The sequence below is a fragment of the Odocoileus virginianus genome, chromosome 1 (assembly GCF_023699985.2).
Source record: "Odocoileus virginianus isolate 20LAN1187 ecotype Illinois chromosome 1, Ovbor_1.2, whole genome shotgun sequence".
NCBI lineage: Eukaryota > Metazoa > Chordata > Mammalia > Artiodactyla > Cervidae > Odocoileus > Odocoileus virginianus.
The window spans coordinates 39,596,359-39,620,085 of NC_069674.1; the positions used below are offsets into that span (position 1 = coordinate 39,596,359).

At 42.7% G+C, this 23,727-nt stretch overlaps 1 protein-coding gene across 3 annotated transcripts in view; it reads left to right on the plus strand.

Annotated features, from left to right (window-relative positions):
• Positions 1 to 2,516: 2,516 nt before the first annotated feature.
• BLVRA (biliverdin reductase A) overlaps positions 2,517 to 23,727 on the plus strand; it is a 49,199-nt gene continuing 27,988 nt past the window's right edge. Inside the window, exons 1-3 of one of the 3 annotated variants that reach the window (XM_070467085.1) lie at positions 2,517 to 2,785; positions 11,540 to 11,662; positions 17,810 to 17,842. In XM_070467085.1, the coding sequence (XP_070323186.1) occupies positions 11,624 to 11,662; positions 17,810 to 17,842 (72 nt within the window). In that variant the 5' untranslated portion in view covers positions 2,517 to 2,785; positions 11,540 to 11,623. The remainder of the gene's footprint in view (positions 2,786 to 11,539; positions 11,663 to 17,809; positions 17,843 to 23,727) is intronic. The other 2 variants (XM_070467091.1, XM_020913577.2) reach the window with 2 other exon arrangements.

The window sequence follows — 23,727 nt, forward strand, 5'->3', positions numbered from 1 at the left end:
ACTACCTGAAAAGAAATTACAAAAATAATTCTATATATAACAGCATCAAACAGAATAAAATACTTAGGAATTAACTAAGGAGGTGAAAGACTCGTAAAATGAAAATTACAAAACAATGCTGAAAGAAATTAAAGAAGACATAAATAAATGGATTAACATTCCATGTTCATGAAGTAAAAGACAACATTGTCAAAATGTCAATAAAATTCAACTAATCTATAGATTCAAAGCAATCTATATGAACATTTCAACAATTTTTATTTTTGGCAGAAACAGAAAAAACCACTCTGAAATTCATGTGGAATTTCAAAGGACCCCAAATTGCCAAAACAGTCTTGAAAAAGAGCTAAAGTGGAGGACTTCACCCCTGATTTCCTGATTTTAAAACTTATCATAAAGCTACACTAATCAAAAAAGTGTGGTGTTAGCATAAACACAGAGACTTTGATCAATGGAATAGAATAGGGCATCCAAAAATAAACCCCAAATGTGGTCAAATTATTTCTGACAAGGGAGCCAACACCATTCAATGGGGGAAAGTACAATCTGTTCAGTAAATGTTGCTGGAAAACTGGATATCCACAATGAAAAAGAATAAAGTTGAACCCCTATCTGACCATATACAAAATTAACTCAAAAACAGATGAAGGACCTAAATGTAAGATATAAAATTCCTAGGAGAAAACATTTCATGACATTGGATTTAGCAGAAATTTCTTGGATATGACACCAAAGGCACAGGTAACAAAAGGGAAAATAGACAAATTGGACTTCATTAAACTAAGACAAATTGTGCATCAAAAGTAAAAAGAGTAAAAAGGCAACCACAGAATGGGAGAAAATATTTGCAAATCATATATCTGATAAAACATTAATACCCAGAATATATGGAGAACTCCTAAAACTCAACAACAAAAACCAAACAACCTGATTCAAAATGAACAAAATAGATTTTTCTCCAAAGAAGAGATCCAAATGGCCAAAAAGCACATGAAAAGATGTCAAACATCACCAATCATTAGGGAAATGCAAATCAAAACTGAATTGAAATACCACCTCACATCCATTAGGCTAGCTACTGCTCAAACAAACAAACAAACAAACGAACAGAATATGAGTGTTTGCAACGACATGGAGAAATTAGGACTTTGTGCACCATTGGTGAAAATGGTGAAAATTGGTGAAAATGTAAAATGGTATAGTCACTATGGAAAACTGGTGTTTCCTCAAGTAATTAAAGATAGAATTACTATATGATCCAGCAATTCCATTTCTGGGCATATACCCCAAAGAATTGAAAGCAGGGCCTCAAAAGATATTTGTACACCCATGTTCATAGCAGCATTATTTGTAATAACTAACCCAACAAAGCAAGTCATGTTTATCAGTGGATGAACAGATAAGCAAAATGTAAATATATTATACATTCAATGGAATATTGTTCAGTCTTAAAAAGGAAGCACATTGTGCAATATGTTACAACATGGATGACTCTTGGGGTCATTATGCTAAATGAAATAAGCCAGTCAGAAAAAGATACATAATATATGATTCCACATATTCGAGAATTGCTCAGTCCTGTCTGACTCTTTGAGACCCCATGAACCGCAGCACGCCAGGCCTCCCTGTCCATCACCAACTCCCGGAGTCCACCCAAACCCATGTCCATTGAGTCAGTGATGCCATCCAACCATCTCATCCTCTGTTGTCCCCTTCTCCTCCTGCCCTCGATCTTTCCCAGCATCAGGGTCTTTTCAAACAAGCCAGCTCTTCGCATCAGGTGGCCTCAGTATTGGCACCTGTGGCCAAAATATTCAAAAGAATATTTGAAGTATTCAACTTCAAAATCAGTCCTACCAATGAATACCCAGGATTTATCTCCTTTAGGATGGACTGGTTGGATCTCCTTGCAGTCCAAGGAACTCTCAAGAGTCTTCTCCAACACCACAGTTCAAAAACATCAATTCTTCGGCGCTCAGCTTTCTTTATACGAGATACAGCAGTCAAAATCATAAACACAGAAAGTAGAATGGTGCTTTCCAGGGCTTGGGGGCAAGAAATAACCAAGGAGTCATTGTTTCATGGGTCTAAAGCTTCAGTTTCACAAGATGAAAACAGTTATGGATAGTGGTGTTTTTGCACAACTAAGTAAATGTATTTGATATCACTGAACTGTATACACTTAAAATGGTTAAGATGGAAATTTTATGTTACAGGTATTTCAACACACACGCAGAGGAGGAAAAAAAAAAAAATGCCTCCCCTGGTTGTTCCACCAGGGCCGGAGCTACTAACCCAAAAAGGATCCAGAGAGTTCCCGTGGCGGGAGTGGGGCAGAGGAGGGGGCTCCGATGTCCCCCACTAGAGATGGGTCACACGGTGCACAGCCCCAGACACTCTGCGGGCCCGGAACAGGAGCCTAGGGCTCCCCGCTCCCCTGCGGACTCGTGCCCCGGGCCCACTGGCGCCGCCAAGCAAGGCGCAAGGGACAGGGCAGGAGCTGGGCTGAAGGCTGCCGCCTGGACAAATTCACAGCCAGTCCCGCGGCTCGGGTAATCTAGCAGAGTGCTGGGGCTGCGCCCTCGCGGGAGGAGGCGTAGGCGGGACCCCTTCCCCACACACTCCCCACCCCGCCCGGTCTCTCCTCCTCCTTCCTTCGCGGGCCTCTCCCGTCCCTCCGACTCGGCAGCCAATCCCAGCCGCGCTCCTGCAGGGTTCGTAGGGCGGGTGGTGGCACGGAGCTGGGAGGTGGCTCCGGGAGCTTCAGCTTTGTGCCCAGCGGCAGGTAAGGCGCGCGGGGGGATCGGGATCGAGCTTTTCTGAAACCCTCCAGAAGGAGCTTGAAAACCGAGGCGCGCGGGAGACCCAGCGCCTGACCGGCCACCAGCCCAGAGCTCTCGGCGCCGCCCACCTCGCCCCGACCGGCGGGGAACCGGCGCAAGCGAGACTCGGCTGGCGGGCGATCGCTACGGGCTCCTTGGGGAGGGCCTAAGTCAAATAAACAAAGGCCGAGTATTAAGAATATTTCATCCCTATTTCATTTGTAAAATGGTGATGGTTTCGGTTTTTATGTAGAGGTATTCAGTTAGTGTTTCGGGCTATGCGGCGTAGTGGGGCGGCTGGGTGAGCGAGCGGCTCTGTTCGGCATCTCCAGCGGGGGTGAGAACTCGGCCGGCTGGGACTCCAGGGACCCGCCGGCCTGGGGTTCTGCTCCTTGGTATGTATCCTCCGCAGGTCACTTAGTCTCTCCTGACTGCGCTTTCCTCTTTGGAAACTGGAAACTCTTAGCACTTCAGACGTTCTGAGGGTTACATGATTTAAGTGCACACTAGAGAAACTAAGGCTGAGCTCCCAGCAACAGCAAGTTTCTCTCGACACAAATATTTAAAAGTACTGATATCCTGAATTGTCCCACAAAGGAACTAGGGTGGTTTGCAACAAAATCATGTAGAGGCCAAGCAAGTCAGCAGAAAATAAATGTAACCAGATATGGGAGCAAAGATAATGTAAGAAAGTTAAGTCCAGGGGGAAAAAATAAAGTGTGAACTTGCTGTGAAAATGGAAATGTTCTATATTTAATTACTTTACATTTAAATAGTGTATGTCTGTTTGTTTAAACAGTATGGAGGTTCCTCAGAAAACTAAAAATTACCAAAGGATCCAGCCATCCCACTCCTGGACCTATACCCCGAGAAAACTGTAATTCTAAAAGAAACATGCACCCCGATGTTCATAGCAGCACTATTCACAACAGCCAAACATGGAAACAACATAAATGTCCAGTGACAGATGAATGGATAAGTAAGATGAGATACATATAAACAGTGGAGTATTAACTTAGCCACAAAAAAGGAAACACAGATGCAACTAGAGATTATCATACTAAGTCAGAATGAGAATACCATATGATATGACTAATTTGTGGAATCTAAAATATAGCACAAACATAAAAAAAATAAAATATAGCACAAATGAACCTATCTACAAAGCAGAAATAGACTCACAGACATAGAGGACAGACTTGTGGTTGCCAGGGGGGAGAGGGGGAAGGGAGAGGGATGGACTGGGAGTTTGGGGTTGGTAGATGCAAAATAGTACATTTAGAATGGATAAACAACAAGGTCCTAATGTATAGCACAGGGAACTATATCCAATCTCCTGGATAAGCTATAATGGAAAAGAATGTTTTAAAAAGAATATTTAATATGTGTGTAACTGAGTCACTTTTCTGTACAGCAGAGATTGGCACATTGTAAATCTACTGTACTTCAATTAAAAAAAATAGTGTGTGTCTAGCGAAGAGTTGACTCATTGGAAAAGACCCTGATGCTGGGAGGGATTGGGGGCAGGAGGAGAAGGGGACAGCAGAGGATGAGGTGGCTGGATGGCGTCACCGACTCGATGGACATGAGTTTGAGTAAACTCCGGGAGTTGGTGATGGCGTGCTGCGGTTCATGGGGTCGCAAAGAGTCGGACACGACTGAGCGACTGAACTGAACTGAACTGAACTGAATGGCTATCTTGCGGCTTCCTTGATGGCTTAAGCGGTAAAGAATCTGCCTGCAGTGCAGGAGCCTCAGGAGACGCATGTTTGATCCCTGAGTCAGGAAGATACCCTGGAGAAGGAACTGGCAACCCACTCCAGTATTCTTGCCTGGGGAATCTTGTGGACAGAGGAGCTTGGTGGGCTTTAGTCCATGGGGTTGCAGAGAGACACGTAGGAAACAAATTAGCCTACAGTGGCTACCATATAGGACAGTGCACGTCTATATGCTTTTGTGCTGAGTCTCAAATTTGCCTCCAGGGAAGTAACCTTGGTCAGTTGCATAAATACATGTCATTTGAAAGTAAAGAATACTTCATTCATTCATTTATTCCTCAAATATGAATGATCTTGAAGGAAGTAGAGTCATTCCTTATAATTGGCTGTAAAGACAATTTTCTGTGTTTCATTATTAAAGCACCCTGATATATTGCCATGTGAAAGTCTGTGCACTTGAGGAACTGGGACTGGGAGGGATGGAGTCAGTGAATATGGCATAATAGCTTCTTTTTAGAGTTTTAAATAATTATATAAATGTTAACCTTTATAGCAAAATTTATTAACTTTTTGGGGCTGCACTGTGTCTTCGTTGCTTAGTTGCCACATGGCATGTGGAATCTTGGTTCCCTGACCAGGGATCGAACCTATATCCCATGCATTGAAAGGTGGATTCTTAACCACTGGACCATCAGGGAAGTCCCACAAAATTTAAAATATATACATAACCACAAAGAAATCACTAAAAATTCTACCACTCAGAGACATATTAACAATTAATATTTTGATGTGTATTTTTCCAGACTTTTGCCCCATGTAGTCATTTATTTTTCTTGGTAGGCCCCAAAGTATCAGCTCCCTTCAAAAAAGAAAAATTCAGCGTAGGGGGAAAGGTCACTTTTACCATAACTCTTGGACCTCTCAGGCCAGCACCTGGCCCTGTCTGAGAAGGTCACCATCTCGCTAATCCTTCCCCCATTCTTTGTTGAGTCAATCTGAGCACAGTTTGGAAAAGAATTTCCAGACATAGAGCATTTCAGAAGGGAATGAGTTTTTTAAGAAGCAGAGATAATGTGGGCAGAGATAATGTGAGCACAGTGGGCCAACCTCCTGACAGATCAGGGAAAGCCAACAGTTTTCATGAGTTAATAGCCAATTTTTATAACCTCAAGACAAATGAAAATTCCTGCAGAAAGGTTGGCAGTAGGTGATTGGTTGGGGCACTATAGTGTGTTTACAGGAGTGGGCGTCTTTGCCTAATTGGGAATCAGGAAGTTTGTCAGTGATAGCAGGGGCTTTGGGCAACAGTTACAAAGGGGCTCAATCAGCTTTGCAGGTGACCTGGGTTCTGGGCTCCACTTCTGAGGCCTTGGTGCAAGACACCTGTGGCCTGGGGCAGGACTCAACATAATTCTGCCAGTGGCCTGGCTTGAGAGCAGTGGGTATAGGCATCAGAGAGCATTTCAGAGAGGAGGAAAGTCACAGCTGTGGGGCATTCTGCAGGAGGAGTAATCAACCTCGGAACTGTTGATATTTGGGGCTGGATAACCATCCTGAAGGAGATAAGTCCTGGGTGTTCATTGGAAGGACTGATGCTGAAGCTGAAACTCCAATACTTTGGCCACCTAAAAGACCCTGATGCTGGGAGGGATTGGGGGCAGGAGGAGAAGGGGACGACAGAGGATGAGATGGCTGGATGGCGTCACCGACTCGATGGGCATGAGTTTGAGTAAACTCTGGGAGTTGGTGATGGACAGGGAGGCCTGGCGTGCTGCGATTCATGGGGTCACAAAGAGTCAGACATGACTGAGCGACTGAACTAAACTCTTTGTTGTGCGAGGCTGTCCGTGCACTAGAATATGGTTAGCAGCATGCTGGCTTACTCCTCCCTTCTAATTCTAACAGTCAGAAATGTTGATGGAGACCATTGGGTTAACGGAAATTGCCATATTATTCATGGTAAGCTCTGCTGCTGCTCCTGTTGCTGCTAAGTCTCTGCAGTCGTGTCTGACTCTGCGACCCCATAGATAGAAGCCCACCAGGCTCCTCCGTCCCTGGGATTCTCCAGGCAAGAACACTGGGGTGGGTTGCCATTTCCTTCTCCAATGCATGAAAGTGAAAAGTGAAAGGGAAGTCGCTCAGTCGTGTCTGACTCTTCAAGACCCCGTGGACTGCAGCCTACCAGGCTCCTCCGTCCATAGGATTTTCCAGGCAAGAGTACTGGAGTGGGTTGCCATTGCCTTCTCCGTGGTATGCTCTAGAGAGGTTCATATTCCAGTTTGCGCTTAGGAGAAAGACTAAGATGGAAAGAGAGGCATAGTTTAAGCCAAAGAATCTGTTTAGTCCTGGCTGTACCATTCATTTACGGTGAGATTTTGGTGGGCAAGAATATTGGTTAGAATGGAAAAAGGAAAAAACCACGAAAATGCAAGACATTTTTGAAGGGCCTCTATAGAAGAGGGGGTAGGTTTCGCAGAACCAACAAATGACAGTGAGGCACCCAGGTAAGAGGGTTGGTGGGGTGTCATCCCCTCCCTGGTCTGAAGGAGCAGGGAAGGGGCTGTGGTTCCAGAGCTTGCAGGTGACAGTGGGGATGGAGTTCCCAAGGAGGGCTGGCCCTCCAGGGCCACAGGGGGCCTTGGCAGAAGTCAGCCACTGCCGGATTAGCGGGACAGGACATGCTGGGGATGCGTTCACCAGCCTCTCCTTTTATCCAAACCCTGTACTGCTCAGCCGCATGACTGGCTACTCAATCAAGAGACGAGGTGTTGGGGCAAAATATAGTGACTTTTTTTGGAAACCGAGCAGACAGAAGATGGTAATCTAGTGTCCCAAGGAACCGTCTTACCCCTGAGTTAGAATTCAGGCTTCAAAGGGGGCAGGGTTGTAGCTGGTTGTTGCAGAAATCTTGGTGCGGACCAGACCAGGAAGGGGAATGTGATCATCCTTTGCTCTCGCAGCTGTCCTTGTAGGTCTGCTGTCAACCTCGGACAGGACCAGTGTGGTCCTCTGTTGTACAACTTTTTATCTTCATATAAATGAAAACTGTTAGGCCTTGAAAGAACAAGCCTGGGAGGCAGAGCCTTGAGAATGTGCTGCCTTGCATATTTCAGGCTAGAGGCAACATTGTTTTGCAAAGAGGCAAGATCCAGAGTGAGCAGGGAGTCAGGTTCGTTTTGTGTTACACCTTTCTTCTCCTCTGATCTCCTTCTCTGGCCAGTGTCAAGTGGAAGCTGGAGGGTGAAGCAGGCCAGGAGACGCAGCACAGGGAGGTCAGCCAGTTCCTGAGTGGGGAGGAGGAGGGCAGATGGAGAATCACCAGCAGCAAGTGATTTAAAGTTTTCCTGTCTCTGCAGAATGTAAGTTTGAGGGCTCTAACTTCTTAAGGATTGCTGTGGGAGTAAATGGCGATAGACAAAAATGTTTTTGAAAAAGAAAACACATACACATGTAGCCACTGCTGCTTTTGACCTCTGGCTGTTTTAAGTGGTAACGTCAAGTCATATTGTTTTAGCTATGGCAGGATTTTTTTTTCCAGCTTTATTGAGGTGTAATTGACAAAAACATTCTAAGATACTTAAAGTGTATATAGTGTGATGATTTGATATGCAGATAACATTATGAAAGTATTCTCTCCATGGAGTAAACTAATACATGTTTACTGGTTTTGATGAGAACATTTAGGTTCTGCTCTTAGCAAATTTCAATCATACATGACTGCTATCAACTGTAGTTACTATGTTTTACATTAGATCCTCAGACTTTATTCATGTTGTACCTAAACATTTGTACCTTTTTACCTATCTTTCCCTATTTCCCCTACACTGGGTACCAGTTTTCTAATCTATTTTTCTGTGAGTTATTTCTTTTAGGTTCCACATATAAGTGATACCATGCATTAGTTGTCTTTCTCTGCCTGGCTTATTTTACTTAACATAATGCTGTCTGAATTCACCTATGTTGTCACAAATGACAATATTTTCTTTCCTTTTTTTTTTTTAAGGTTTTCTTTCCTTTGTAAGGCTGAGTAATATTCCATATAGAGTTGTCCCTCCCTATCTGTAGGGCATTGGCTCCAGGAGCGCCTATGGATACCAAAATCTTTGGGTCCTCAAGTCCCTTGTATAAAATAGTGCAATACAATGAAGATAGTCGGTTTCCTTATCTGTGCATTACACATCCTTGGGTATGCAGGGCTGACTGTAAGAATCACATTTTTATCCTTTCATCTGTCTACACTGAGGTTGTTTCTGGGTCTTGGCTATTGTAAATAATGCTGCAGTGAACATGGGAGTACATATATATCTCTTTGAGATAATTATTTGGTTATTTTGTTTCCTTTGGATGTATACCCAGAAGTGGGATTGCTGGATCATACAGTGGTTCTATTCTTAATTTCTTGAGGAATCTCCATATTGTTTTCTATAGTGGCTGTACCAGTTTACATTCCCATTAACAGTACACAAACTTTCACTTTTTTCTACATCCTAACCAGTATTCATTCTCTCTTTTCTGATGATGGCCAAACTAACTAGTGAGATAATTTCTCTTTTTGATTTCCCTAATGATCAATGATGTTGAGTGCTGAAAGCCTTTTGTGTACCTGTTGACCATTTGTATGTCTTTTGAAGAATGCTTATTAAGTTTCTCTGCCCAGTTTTAAATTGGCCCATTTGGGGTTTTTTGCCATTGAGTTGTAGGAGTTCCTCATATATTTTGGTTATTGACCCCTTATTAGATAATGTGATTTGCATATATTCTCCCATTCCATGGCCTCCTTTGCCTTGCAGAAGCTTTTTAGTTTCCTGTAGTCTGACTTGTTTGTTTTTGCTTTTGTTGTCTTTTTTTTTGGTGTCAAACCCAAAAAATCATTGCCAAGACCAAAGTTAAGGAGTTTACTTACCCCTTATGTATTCTTCCAGATCTACAGTTTCTGATCTTAGGTGGTTCCATATAATATTTAGGGTTGCTTTTCTATTTCTGTGAAGAATACCATTGGAGTTTTAATAAGGATTGCATTGAATCTGTAGATCACTTTGGGTAGTATGGACATAAATAATTTTAATTCTTTCAATCCATGAGCACAGAATATCTTTTTTCATTTTTTGGTGTCTTTTTCCATTCTTTTCATTAATGTCTTATGGTTTTTTTTCTTTTTTTTCCTGGCCATGCCATGTGACTTGTGGGATCTTAGTTCCCTGACTAGGAATTAAATCCAGACCATTGGCAGTGAAAGCACAGAGTCCTAACCATTGGACCGCCAGGGCATTCCCTTGTAGTGTTCATTGTAAAGATCTTTTCTTAAATTGAAATTTAGTTGGTTTACAATATTGTGTTAATTGTGTTCATTTCTGCTATACAGCAAAGTGATTCAATCATGCATACATATATATTCCTTTTTTATATGTTCTTTTCCATTATGGTTTATCACAGGATATTGAATATAATTCCCTGTGCTATACAGTAGGACCTTGTCATTTGACTCCGCCTTTCTTACCTGTTTTGATGTGAATATTTGCTTATTCACCAGATGTGTAGGAGTCACTGAGCTAGTTTCTGGATCTCTTTCAGAGGGGACTGCTCCCACTGTAGCTGTATACTCTGTATCCATAGCAGGAGGGGAGCCAGGAGCCTTCTATGTCGTCATCTTGGTCAACTTTATTGGATTTCTTTAAGCTTTTTAATCCTCCATATTCCAACTCAGTTGTGTTGTTTGGTGTACTAAAACATATCTTTGCTTGTGCCTGAATAGTTTGATATTTTCTATATGTCTTGTACAGAATGATTATTCTTATAGCTTAACTGTTTACTTTTTTATCATCATAGAAACCACATCATAATACTTCAGAGTTTGAAAGGGGGCCTTAAATTCTCTCATCTGAAACCTGAGAATCTCAGCAATAGGGGACCAAGGTTTTGACCTGGACTTTCTTGGGTATTAGTGCCTAATAGCATGTATAGGCCCCGGAATATCCTGCTCTCAACCCACCTTTAAAATTGAGTTACACTCAGATTGTATTGTTTGCAATTATTTGAGTGAATAAGCTGCTGTTTTAAAGGATGGACACACCCTTGTAAGTTTAAATACAGGATACCAGCTGTTCATTCTTAGTAAGAGTGCTTTGACTCCTGATACAACATTTCTTTCCTGTTATATCAAGGTCCGTCTAGTCAAAGCTATGGTTTTTCCAGTGGTCATGTATGGATGTGAGAGTTGGACTATAAAGAAAGCTGAGCGCCGAAGAATTGGCGCTTTTGGACTGTGGTCTTGGAGAAGACTCTTGAGAGTCCCTTGGACTGCAAGGAGATCCAACCAGTCCATCCTAAAGGAAATCAGTCCTAAGTATTCATTGGAAGGACTGACACTGAAGCTGAAACTCCAATACTTTGGCCACCTGATGCGAAGAGCTGACTCATTGGAAAAGACCCTGATGCTGGGAGGGATTGGGGGCAGGAGGAGAAGGGGACGACAGAGGGGTGGGATGCCTGGATGGCATCACCAACTCAATGGACATGAGTTTGAGTAAACTGCGGGAGTTGGCAATGTACAAGGAGGCCTGGCGTGCTGCAGTCCATGGGGTCGCAAAGAGTCGGACATGACTGAGTAACTGAACTGAAGTAAATATCAAGATCACTCTGGGTGAAAGGCAGAAGGTTTTGCCATGGCCACTAGGAGTAATAGGAGGGTCATGGAGCAAGTGGGAGAGGCTGTGAAAGTTGGGAGGGAAGGACAGTGACAAATGTTCAGACAGTGCTGAGTGACGGGGACTCGGGGCAGCTGGGCAGCAGCTTCCCTAGATCTGATGACCTGAGCCTGGTCCTCGGTTACTCGTGTCTGTCTGTCCCTAAGTGAACCCCCCCCAGTCGTGTCCAACTCTTTGCGACCCCATGGACTATACAGCCCATGGGATTCTCCAGGCCAGAATACTGGAGTAGCCTTCCCCGTCTCCAGGGGATCTTCCCCACCCAGGAATCAAACCCAGGTCTCCTGCATTGCAGGTGGATTCTTTACCAGCTGAGCCACAAGGGAAGCCCTAAGTGAACCCAAGAGAAGCTAATAACCTCCAGGTAACCAAGCCACACATGAAGAAAGCTAAACCAAAGAAGAAACAAAAAATTGAAGTGAGTTAGAATTTATAGCATGTCAGCACTGAAAGAGTGTGTTAGGGGTCATCTAAGTTCATTTATACTCATCTGCCCCCCTTTTTCAAGGTGCTCAGAGACCATGTGCCCTGGCCTTAGTCACACAACTAGTGGATACCCAAGCCAGGTCTAGAACTGGCCTTTGTTTTAAAAAATTTATTTTTTTTGAAATATAGTTGATTTACAATATTTTGCTAATTTCTACTCTATGACAAAGTAATTTAGTTATACATACATATACATTCTAATTCATATTCTTTTCCTTTATGGTTTATCACAGGATGTTGAATATATTTCCCTGTGCTATACAGTAGGACCTTGTTTATCCATTATATATAATACCTTGCATCTGCTCATTCCAAACTCTGAATCCATCTCTCCCTGCCCCCTCTCCCTCATGGCAACCATAAGTCTGTTCTCTGTGTCTGTGAGTCTGTTTCTGTTTAATTGATAAGTTCATATGTTGTGTCATATTTTAGACTCCACATATAAGTGATGTCATATGGTATTTGTCTTTCTCTTTCTGACTTACTTCACTTAGTGTGATGATCTGTAACCCCATTTCCCAGAGGATAGCTTGTCTGCTGCAGGACATCTGAGGAGAGGCTTACCTACTTGAAAATGCTTTAAGCAGGTTATTTATGCCAAAGTGTTGACTTTTTTCCATTAACTTTCTAGTGAGCCACTGCAGCCTGAGCTGTCATTTGTAATTATGCAGTAATTCAAAACTAACTGGAGATTCTTTTTCTGTTTTCTTTACGTGGCTTCTCCTACAGAGGCATACCATATATTTCTGGGTGGAAAGGCTGAATGATTAATCCTAATTTAATTTATCAATTTGATGCAATCACAAGCACAGTCCCTGTGGAATTTTTTTTCTTAACTTGACAAAGCTGTTCTAAATTTAATCTAGAAGTCTGAGTGAGCAAGAATAGATAAGAATATGGAACAATTTAATGGGAGAACTTGAGCTACCAGAAAGCAGAATATGTTGTAAAGCCACAGTCCTGTAAATAATATATTATAGGTATGGAAATCGGGGTCAATAATATGAAAGAAAGAATAACCATATTCATAAGAATTTAAATATGAGCCACTGGGGAAAGAATGAATCTTTATGAGAATAAATAAACTTATGAGAATAAATGTTATGAGAACAATTTACCTATTTGGGGAGATTACAGTAGTGTTCTCTTATGCCATATACCAAACTACTTAGATTGATTAAAACGAAACATGTAAATAAAGGGGGGAAAAGTTAAAAATCTAAAAGAAAAAATGTATATGTAAGTCTTTCTAAACATAATGCTAAAAGTAAGAAACTTAAAGCCTTTAAGCTTTTAAATATTAAAATGTTTTAAATATTCTTAAAATATTAAACCCTTGAAATAAAAATCAAACAAAAGTAAATCTTGCACCCCAGTGATTTTTGCAGCACTATTTACAATAGCTCAGACATAGAAGCAATCTAAACAGGGGAAAGGATAAAAAAGATGTGGTACATATATCCAATGGAATATTACTCAACCATAAAAAAGAACAAAACAGTGCCATTTGCAGCAACATGAGTGGACCTAGAGATTATGATACTAAGTGAAGTAAGCCAGAGAAAGACAAATATAATATGGTATCATTCATGTGTAATCTAATTTTAAAAAGGATGTTGCTGGTCAGTCACTAAATTTTCTGACTCTGCAACCCCACGGACTGCAGCACACCAGGCTTACCTGTCTTTCACCATCTCCTGGAGTTTGCTCAAAATTTATGTTGACTGAGTCAGTGATACCATCGAACCATCTCATCTCTCATATTAAAAAAGATACAAATAAACTTATTTATAAAACAGAAACAGACTCACAGATTTCTAAAACAAACTTATAGTTACCAAAGGGAAAATGTTGGGGGGAAGGGATAAATTAGGAGTCTGGGATTAACATACATAAAATACACACACTACTACTATAAGATAGATAACCAACAAGGACCTACTGTATAGCACAGGGAACTCTACTCTGTAGAGTAACAATATTCTGTAATAATGTACATGGGTAAAGAATCTGAAAAAGAATGCATATCTGTATGTCTATAATTGATACACTTTGCTGTACCCCTGAAACTAACACAACAGTGTAGATCAACTATACTTTAAAAATAAAAGAGTACCAAAAAAAGTAAATCTGCTTGTTGTAGGGTTAGCTCTTAGATCTTTTAGAATATGTTAAAATATAGGATAAAGTCCTCCTTGGGTTCTGTTCAGACTGTAATGGTCTTGGCAGGACAGTGGGAAAATGGGCAGGGCAGATGTTAAAAAGCGGCCTGGGGCTGCACTTCCCCCAACAGTGCCATCTTATTACAAAGGAAGTTGAGACTTGGAGGAGGAGAATGGAAAGAATCTGTCCAGGATACTCCTGCTGCCTGTGCTTTGTAAATGATAATACAATTCATCCTTGGTAGTAGACCGCTGGTGCCTAGGGTGGTGGGATTTCCAGGGGGGGTTCTTTCTCATGCATGTGTAGCTCTGCAAATTGTTTCTGTTTTGTTTTGCTTTGCCCAGATCCTGTGGGAAGGCAGTAACGTTCATAAATAATGTTTTAGACTTTTTATAGGAAAATAGACTTTTTATAGGAAAGCTTTTCTGGAAGTTCTTACTAGAAAGGGAAGGCAAGCAATAGTATTATTTCTACAAGAAGAAAGGACTCACCCTTTGGTGTCCACCTGAAACCATCACAACGTTGTTAGCTGTATTTCAATATAAAATAAAGAGTTCAAGAAAAAAAAGGACAAAGGACTCAGGGCAATTTAGTGATTTCTCCTGAATGTGGTTTGGGGTCAAGAGACAGAAATGGAAAGCAATGGTTATTACAAAATATTGAATATAGTTCTCTATGCTATACAGTAAGTCTTTATTTATCTGTTTCATATATAAGAGTGTGTATATGTTAATCCCAAACTGCTGACTTATCCTTCACCCTCTTTCCCCGTTGGTAACTGTAAGCTTGTTTTCTGTGTCTGTGAGTCTATTTCTGAGGTTTTTTTTCCTGTTTTGTAAATAAGTTCACATATCATTTTTTAGATTCCACATATAAATGATATTATATGGTATTTATTTTTCTCTGTTTGACTTACTTCACTTAATATGATAATCTCTGGGTCCATTCATGTTGCTGCAAGTGGCATTATTTCAATTCTTTTTATGGCTGAGTATTATTCCATTGTATATGTCCACATCTTTATCCATTCCTCTGTCGATGAACATTTAGGTTCCTTCCATGTTTTGGCTATTGCATATAAATTAGGTATGTATATCTGTGATATATATAATTGAATCACTTTGCTGTGCACCTTAAACTAACACAACATTGTAAGTTAACTGTTAAATCTTGAAAAAAAAATTTGTAATTAAAAAAAGGAGGGAGCAGTAGAATTGCTAGGTCAGAGTTCATTTGCTCACATTTGGAATTTTAATAGATGTTGCTAACCTGCTGTCTGTGGAGATACCTATCTATAGTTCCCCAGTGATGTTAGGGAATTCACTGGTGGTCTAGTGGTTAGGACTCCCTACTTTCACTGCTGGGGCCTTGGGTTCAATCTCTGGTTGGGGAGCTAAGATCCTACAAGCTGCTAGGCGTGGCAAAAAGAAAAAAAAAAATCAAAGATATTTGACTAACACTCTGTGGCAAACATTCTGATCTTTGTCAGTCTGATAAAACATCTGGGTAAAGTCATTTCATAACTGAGGTTGAGCACTGTTTCAGGAGTCACCAGATTTTCCTTTTTGGGGAATCAGAGCATCACAGAGCTAGAAGAGACCTTAGAGATGAAGTCCAGCCATTCAGCCTACATATGGGGAACCTGTTTGACCCCAGTCACTTGAGTAATCCATGACTGAAGCCAGATCAAACCCTATATCTCTTGTTTATCATAACAGCTCTCTGGCTGAGTGTCAGACAGCCCTGGAAAGGTCTCTGGAGCATTCTGGGTTTGGCTCCAGAGCCAGGAAGCTGAGAGTTACAGCTCGGAATCACAACATGATGACTGTGAGGCCAAGTGCTTTAACCTACCCTGAACTTCAGGTCCCTCATATGTAAATGGAGTTAATATTATTGGCCTTTTTGTCAGTTTTCAAAGATTAGGTTCATGTAGATAAAGTAGCTGACCCAGTCATCTCACAACTGTCATCCACCTCCTCGTGTTTTGTTATCTGACTTCCCCACCCACATGTAAGCCCCCAGGGACACTCACACTAACATTCTCAACAGTATAAGTAACTTGCCATAGAGTGATGGAGAGGATTCTGTGTGGGGCGGGCTCCTCCGGGAGCCCCTGTAGTCCAGACCATTGCCCTGCATACATCCTTGACTTAGTTGTGGCTTTTTCTGGCTTTGCCATCAATGTCTTGGTTATTCTTTGGAGCTATTTTATGAACAAGAAGACATCACACCCATACTGACCCCTGAGGACCTGAGAAGAAAGCTCACACTCTTTATCACTCACTCTTTGCTTTTTAGGGTCTGATTTCTAAGAAGTTCCTCTGTTCAAATTTTCCAGGAAACTTGAAAAGCTTCCGTATGGCCAAAGGAGAGACAACATGTGTGCTGACTAGCTTGGGTCATGAGACCCACTGTCAAAGCAGGAAGGAGGAACAGGAAGAGAGGAGGGACGGGAATTACTGAAAACTTGTTATTTTCAGAAGGGAATTACTGAAAACCAGTTATTTTCAACACACAGCCTAGGTGATCTGAGGATTGCCAGGAGTCAAGGCTTTAAAGACGGGTATTATTTTTGCTGTTGCTAGTCAGTTCATTTCATTATGCATAACCCCTTATATTCTGAAAGAGAATAAAATCAAATGCAGGACTGGTCCAAGGACAGGGGCTAACTCAGCCTTCCTTTCTGGAGGCCCTGGAGGGCTCTCCTTCCCCTTCTCAGCTCCTCAGGAGCATCCTTTTTTTTGGCATCCCGGACAACCCCTCACCCCAGGTGGAAGGGCTAGAGAGGCTTCCTAAATCCCTTCTCCATCACTTCTGTCCCCCCACCCTCACTCACCATCTTAGTTAAAATCAAGTGAAAATTCTACCTGATCTGAAAATGAATGAGAAAGTTCACTCTTTGGGACCCATCTGTTCTACTCTCAATTCTAGTGATTCTCCAAGAGTGGTTCTCAGACCATCTGAGCATAATCTCCTAGATGCCTATTGAAAATGCACACTCTTAGCCTCCCTCCCCTGTAGAAACTCTGGGGGTGCAACCCAGAAAAGCACATTTGCAACAGGCAGCCCCAGGAGTCCATTAAAGTTTGGAACCCCAAACTTTGGAACCCCATTATTCTGCACCAGTTCCTTATTTCTTTCCCTTCTCTCTGTTTCCCCTCATCTTCTCTTTCCTTATTCCCTGTGACTCTTGCTCACCTGTCTCCTCCCTTCCTCCTTCTTAATGTCAAGGCTTCAGAGTAGCCCACTGAACTATTTTTTTTACCTTTTATTGGAGTATAGTTCATTTACAATATTTATTAGTCTCAGGTGTACAGCAAAGTGAATCAATTAATATATATATACACATATATCCACTCTTTTTTAGATTCTTTTCTCATATAAGTCACTACAGAATATTAAGTAGAGTTTCCTCTACTATACAGTAGGTCCTTAGTAGTTATCTATTTATACATAGTAGTGTGTATGCATCAGTCCTGATTTTTTAACATATTCAAGTCCCTGAGAAACTCAGCGAAGAGGGAAAAAAGAAGGTATATATTTCTTACTGCCTTGTTTGTCCCCATAAAAGAAGGGTAGACATGAAGCTACCTTCTCCAAGCCCCACCTTTGGGAAATGCATCATTCTTTAAAGTACACACAGGCATCCCTTGCAGTATAGGAGAAAAACTTAGAGGTTGGCAGTATCCTTTAGAGAAACAGTACTGGTGTGATGTCCCAGGGGGGCCAGTGAGTACCTGCCTCAGATCAGACACCTGGGTCCCCTCACTGGATGGCACAGGTGATGAAGGCATTGAAGGAGATGGAGCCAATTGGACAGGAAGTGGGGGAGAAGGGAGGTGATCAAGGAGGGTGTCTGCACAGAGCTGGGGGCGAGTGCCGCCAAGGTCCTGAAACTCTGCTTTTGTTTTCACAGCTTCTACAGAAAGAGACCAAGATGAACACAGAGGTGAGTTCTCTAAGAGGACCGATTGAAGGATGCTTTTCTTGCAGCATACTTCATTTCTCCTTCACAGAGCGTCTTCCCCTCCAGAGCTTTCGGAAACATCAGCACAAACTTGAAAACGTGTCCCCTGCATCCTGCCATGCACATGGCTCCGGGTGATACGGGAAGAATTCGGCCCCTCTGAGCTCTTATCTGTGCCTGTCCAGCTTCAGTTAGATTAGAATTTATCTACCTCAGTTAATCCTGAAACAACACTCATGGGCTGGGGTGGAGTGGGCTACAATGGAGTGTGGCAGCTGCTGGGCCCTAATGTCATTCTGGGAACAATTAACTCTGCTTCTAAGGATCTTCCTCTGCATCATCTCCTTGTATTCTCACTACCACTGAACCTGTTCTGCAATCCAGCGAGCTGCCTCGTTTCTTTGTACCTTTGTTTTTTCCTGACCAATCAGCCCTTTCTGCTTTCACTCCCTTCAGGTCCAGCCTAGACCCTGGAGTCCTCTCTTCCACAACGACTGTGCTCATGCTCCCAGCTCCTTTCCCCTTGTCCTCTTGATCCTGCATGGCCAGCCTAGAGACCATGCCCAGAGGATGGTGGTCTTGGGTGAGTGGCACAGTTTCGTGCTATTTGCAGCTGACAAACTTCTCAAAACCCTCATCTGGGTACTCAGCATGCCCACCAGGGCCCCTCCTTGGCCCCCAGAGAGCTCTCTTTCCCTCTGCCCTGAATAGCCAGGTCTGGTCTTCCTCACTCCTCCCAGCTCCTTCCTCACTCTTAGCTTCTGATCACCTTTTACTTTGTGGAGAAAAATTGGAACCATCAGACATCATCTCTTGTGAATTTCTGCCTCCCCATCTGGCTTGTTTTTCTTCCTAGAGGAAGGTTTTTTATCAGTGAGAGAGTTCCAGACTGCGAGTAAAGAAAATCCCAATTCAATGTGGTTTTTGTGCTGGAAGTCCAGATGGAGGGCAGGCTCCAGAGCAAGTTGATCCAGTGGCTCAGCCATCTCAACAAAGATCCAGGATCTTTTCATCTCTTTGCTCTCATCCAAGTGTTGGCTTCATCTGGGAGATAGTGGCCCTCATGGTTATAGGATGGCTGGCAGCAGCGGTTGGGGCTACATGCATCCTCATTCACTCTGAGTGGGAGAAAGAGATGGATTCCTGCAGCTCTCCCCGAAGAGTGGGAGCCTCCTTTCTTGAAGTTCCAAGTGCCTTTTTAGGCCTCATTGGCCAGATCTGGGTCACATGTCCGTTCCTGGACCAATTACTGTGTCAGAGGAGCCAGGATTTTGCCAACTAGCTTAGACTAATCAGGCTCAGCTAGAGCATCTTCTCCTCTACCCCAGAGCTGGATCTAGGAAGAAGAAAGGGAAATGAAACTTCAGGAAAGGACCTACTGCATCACATCACAGATATTTCTTGTGAATGTGGGTCAATTGAAAAAAATGCAAAGTCGAGAATTATGTTTTATGGGAAAACTTACTGAGAACTTAAGCCTGGGCTGCAGTTTCTGTTATAGCTCTGAGGGACTGCTCTAAAGAGGTAAGGGACGTGCCAAGGATATATAGAAGTTTTTGCAAACAAACACAAAAAACAAAAAAACAGGTAGTTGGAAGGTAATCAAAAGATTACTATTAATTAAAGGAAAACAATTATCTCAAATTAATGAATTTATCACTTTTGTGTGTATGAGAAGATGCAAGAGTCTAGGATTATTGAAATCATTCTTTTGATAAGCACCTTAGCTATCCCAGACCAGTATCCTACTCCTTCCCATCCTGAGGGGGCACCATTGTGGGTAGCTTCAGAGGCTGCCGGCTTGGTGGCCTCAATATCCTTTGTTTACTGGCATGACAAGGAACACTGTTTGTCCACACTCAGAACTGAAGACTCTGCTGCCTGTTCAGGTTCTGTACCACCTGTCTGAATTCCTCTTTGACCAGCTGCATTGTTCAGCTTGTTTCTACTAGTTCTTTCCCATCAGCATTTCCAACTGCTTTAGTTTTTACTTTTTCAGAACGAAACAATGCCTGAGGTCTTCTCAAGCTACTGTAATCCTATTTTCTCATCCCCTTCAGAGGGGGGATTGTTGACATGCTCAAACTGCTGTAGTCTTCCTAGCATTATACTGAAATTCATCTTTAAAAAGTAGTTTTTAAATATAATTCTAAAAGAAACATGTACCTCTATGGTCATAGCAGCACTGTTCACAATAGCCACAACATGGAAGCAGCCTAAATGTCCATTGACAGATGAATGGATAAAGAAGACGTGGTACATGCATACAGTGGAATACTACTCAGCCAGGAGGAGGAGGAAATAACGCCATTGCCGCAACATAGACACAACTAGAGATTGTCATACTAAAGTGAAGTAAATCAGAAAGAGAAAGACATATGATATCACTTGTATGTAGAATCTAAAATATGGCAGAAATGAGCCTATCTACAAAACAAAAAGAGATTCATTGACATAGAGAACATACTTCTGGTTGCAAGGGGGAAGTGGGGAGGGAGAGATGGACTGGGAATTTGGGGTTGGTAGATGCAAACTATTACATTTAGAATGGATAAACAACAAGGTCCTAATGTATAGCACAGGGAACTATATCCAATCTCCTGTGATAAACCATAATAGAAAAGAATATAAAAAAAGAATGTATATACATGTAAAACAAAAAACAAGTTTTTTTTTTAAATTTATTTTTGTAGTAGTGTCAATACACAGACCTGGAACAAAACTCAAGAGCTACAAAATGTTAAATAGTCAAAAGTGAGTCTCCTCACTACCTCATCACCCCAGCCTCCCCTACCCCAGGGTTGACCTCTGTTAACCATTTTCTGGTGCCTCTGCCCTCTTATCCGAAGGCCCCATGACTTGCTCTAATTCTCATGGTCTTAGAGATTGTGCAGAAAGAGTAGAAACTTTGCACTCATATTAAGCTCATAGAGCCTGGCTCAGTAATAGTTCTGTCAATCATCAACCACCCCTTCTGTTCTATAATTTTGATTTTCCTTCTTTGGTGGCTTTTCTCTCTCAACCTTTTAAAAATATTCCCAGACCATGGGACCCCCTTTAACTAGTCCACCTTCTCTTCTGCCTTAAACACCCTATGACTACCTTCTGTGACCCCCTTCTCACTTCCATTTTCTGTCTAATCCCTGGGCAGCCTGACATGGTCCTCACTGCTCCGGTAAAACATCTCAGAGCTCTATCTCTCTCTCTGGAAGTGATACCTCCCTTGTGTGAATTTCCATAGCCCTTTAATGATCTTTTTTGTGTGTGTGTGACCTTCCATTCTCTGACTTGGGTAGAGCTGTCTGTGTGCCTTCATCTTAGCATCCCCACAGCATCTGACCTGGTGCCTTAAACACCGTGCACCATGTGTTCTCACTGAGTGACAGTTGACTCAATGATGGGATGATTCAGAGACTGTCTAGTCATCGTGTACAACAATCCAGAGCTTGGGTGGATCGGTGAAAATGCAGAGGAAGAGAAACCTGCAGTGACTTGAGGCTGGCTGGAGCGGGGAGGGAGGAGCAGGTTCTCAGCTGCAGTCAGCCCTTTGGTCTCAGAGGATTTGCCCGAGGCAGCAGAGACTCCCAGGATTTCCAGCACGTCATGCTGGGTGCCTGATGGAATTTGCGGAGTCCCCGGCCTTTGCCCGGAAGTTCAGAGCACAGTCTGGTGAGGTGAGTTCAGAGCACAGTGAGGCTGGTGGTTGGAGTCTAGCACAGAACATGAGGATCCAGGTCAGGATGGGATGGCCAGGTGGAAATGCCAGTTGGCATTCCTTCCTGGGTCTGGAGCTTGGAGGAGAGGACAGCTCACCATGCACGATGTTGGAGCCTTTAGCACAATGGTGTTCTTGGAAGCCTTAAGAATGAGAGGCACCCCTCCCCTATTCGGGGAATACAGGGAGGAGAGAAGACCAGGAGGACAGGATTGAACATGGGGGAATGTGCACCACCAGGGAGCAGGATGAAGAGGGAAAGCAGTGAAGGGTGAAAAGGAAATCTTGCTGGGAGGTGAGGGAAGACAGGGAAGGAGTGAATTTTAAGAAGGTCCCCTCAAGTATCAAACAGGAGTGAGGCCCAGGAGAATGCAGCCTAGGGAAAGCCCTTGAATTTGGCGAAGATCTGAGATGACCTGTAATGAGGCAGAGAGGTTTGGTAGGGAAACCCAGATTACAGCTTGGCTGGAAGGGTGAGTGGGGAGAGCAGACGCAGCCTGGAGTTGTGGGGTGTCGGCTGATGTGGGGGCAGTGGGCACCATCAGGGGCAGAGTGTCCTGGAGGGCAAACAGCAGAGGACACCCAGCTCTGTAGTGGGGGCCCAGGAAGGGAGCAGCGTGTAAGTCCAACTCTGTACAAACTGTAGAGTTCTCGTCTTCTCGGAGCATTCCTCAGATTTTTATATCTATCTTAAGTGTTTGTGTTTTGGATAACCTACATTCACATGATTCAAAATTTTAAAGAATTTCACACACACACACACACACACACACACACACACACACACACACAAACTTTATCCTGAGAAGTCCTCTTCTCTCCCAGGTACTCTGTTCTCATGCTCCAAGGCAGCCACCCTTGCTGGTTTCTTGTCTGTCCTTCCAGAGAGAGTCAAAACATATACAGCTATTTTTTTTTCCTTCAGCCATTGCCCCGCCCTCCTTTTTTTAGTTTTTTAACATAAACTAGAGAAACATCTTACACTGGTCTGTATTTTTCTTTTCTCACCCAACAATGTATCTTGGAGATCAGTCCCTTCTAATACATAAAAAACTTCCTTGTTCTTTTTTTACAGTTATGTAGCATTCCATTTTCAAAGTATACCATAATTATCTAACCAGCCTGCTATTAACAACATGTACTTTATATTCAGTCTTTTGCTGTTACAAGCAAGGCTGCAATAAACTTGAGTCATTTCACTTATGTATGTGCTTTGAAAATGAATTCCCCCCCATCCCCAACAAAGAATATTTGCATGTTAAATATTTCCAAGCTGCTGTCCATAAAGGTTGCCTGTTCTCCTCATCCTCCTGCAACATATGAACATGCCTGTTTTACCATGCCAGCCAATGTGAGGTCAAACTTACCGATTCTTGTAAATGAGAGAAAAACATTAGATTGTCCTTCCTGATTGTTTGCAGTCATCATGCCCGTTCCTCGAGTGGGAACCCAGCACTTGTCCTCATACCTCCCACCTTGAAGTTCCATGGTGAGTTTACATTTTCTTCTACCCTCCTTATCTCAAAACAAAATTTTTTTTTCTGAGTTGGCAGAGCATGTGTTCCTAATCTTAGAATCCCATCATCTAATCTCTAGCTCCAAACACTTAGCTTCTCTGCATCCAAGACAGGGAGAGCAGGCTCGCTTTGTGACGATAAGCTGGTCCCCAATTAAGTTTTTGAGTCACTTTGCTGTTCTGTCTGTCCCTCTTCTGCTGTCTCGAAACTATTCCTATTCCTTTGTTCATTAAAATGGCACCTCTCAGGGCTGGATATATAGTACATTTTGTCAAAAGTTCAAGACATCAGGGCACAGTGAGACAACTGAAATGGAATTTTAGACATTCTAGAAACCTGTTTGCCCACCCCTCCGCTGGGCATATCTCACCATCTCCTTTCTCTCCATACTTCAGCCTCCTCATAATCTACATACACATTCCCCTTCCTACTCTTTCCTCCCATTTTCTCTGCTTTCTGCAGGTTCTCACCCTGAAAGTTTTAGCTTCTAAACTGCAGAAGAGTTTAGCCAACTCTTTGACTTGTCTTTTTTTTTTAGCATTGTCCTACTCTTTGTGACCCCATGGACTGTACAGTTCCATGGAATTCTCCACACCAGAATACTGGAGTGGGTAGCCTTTCCCTTCTCCAGGGGA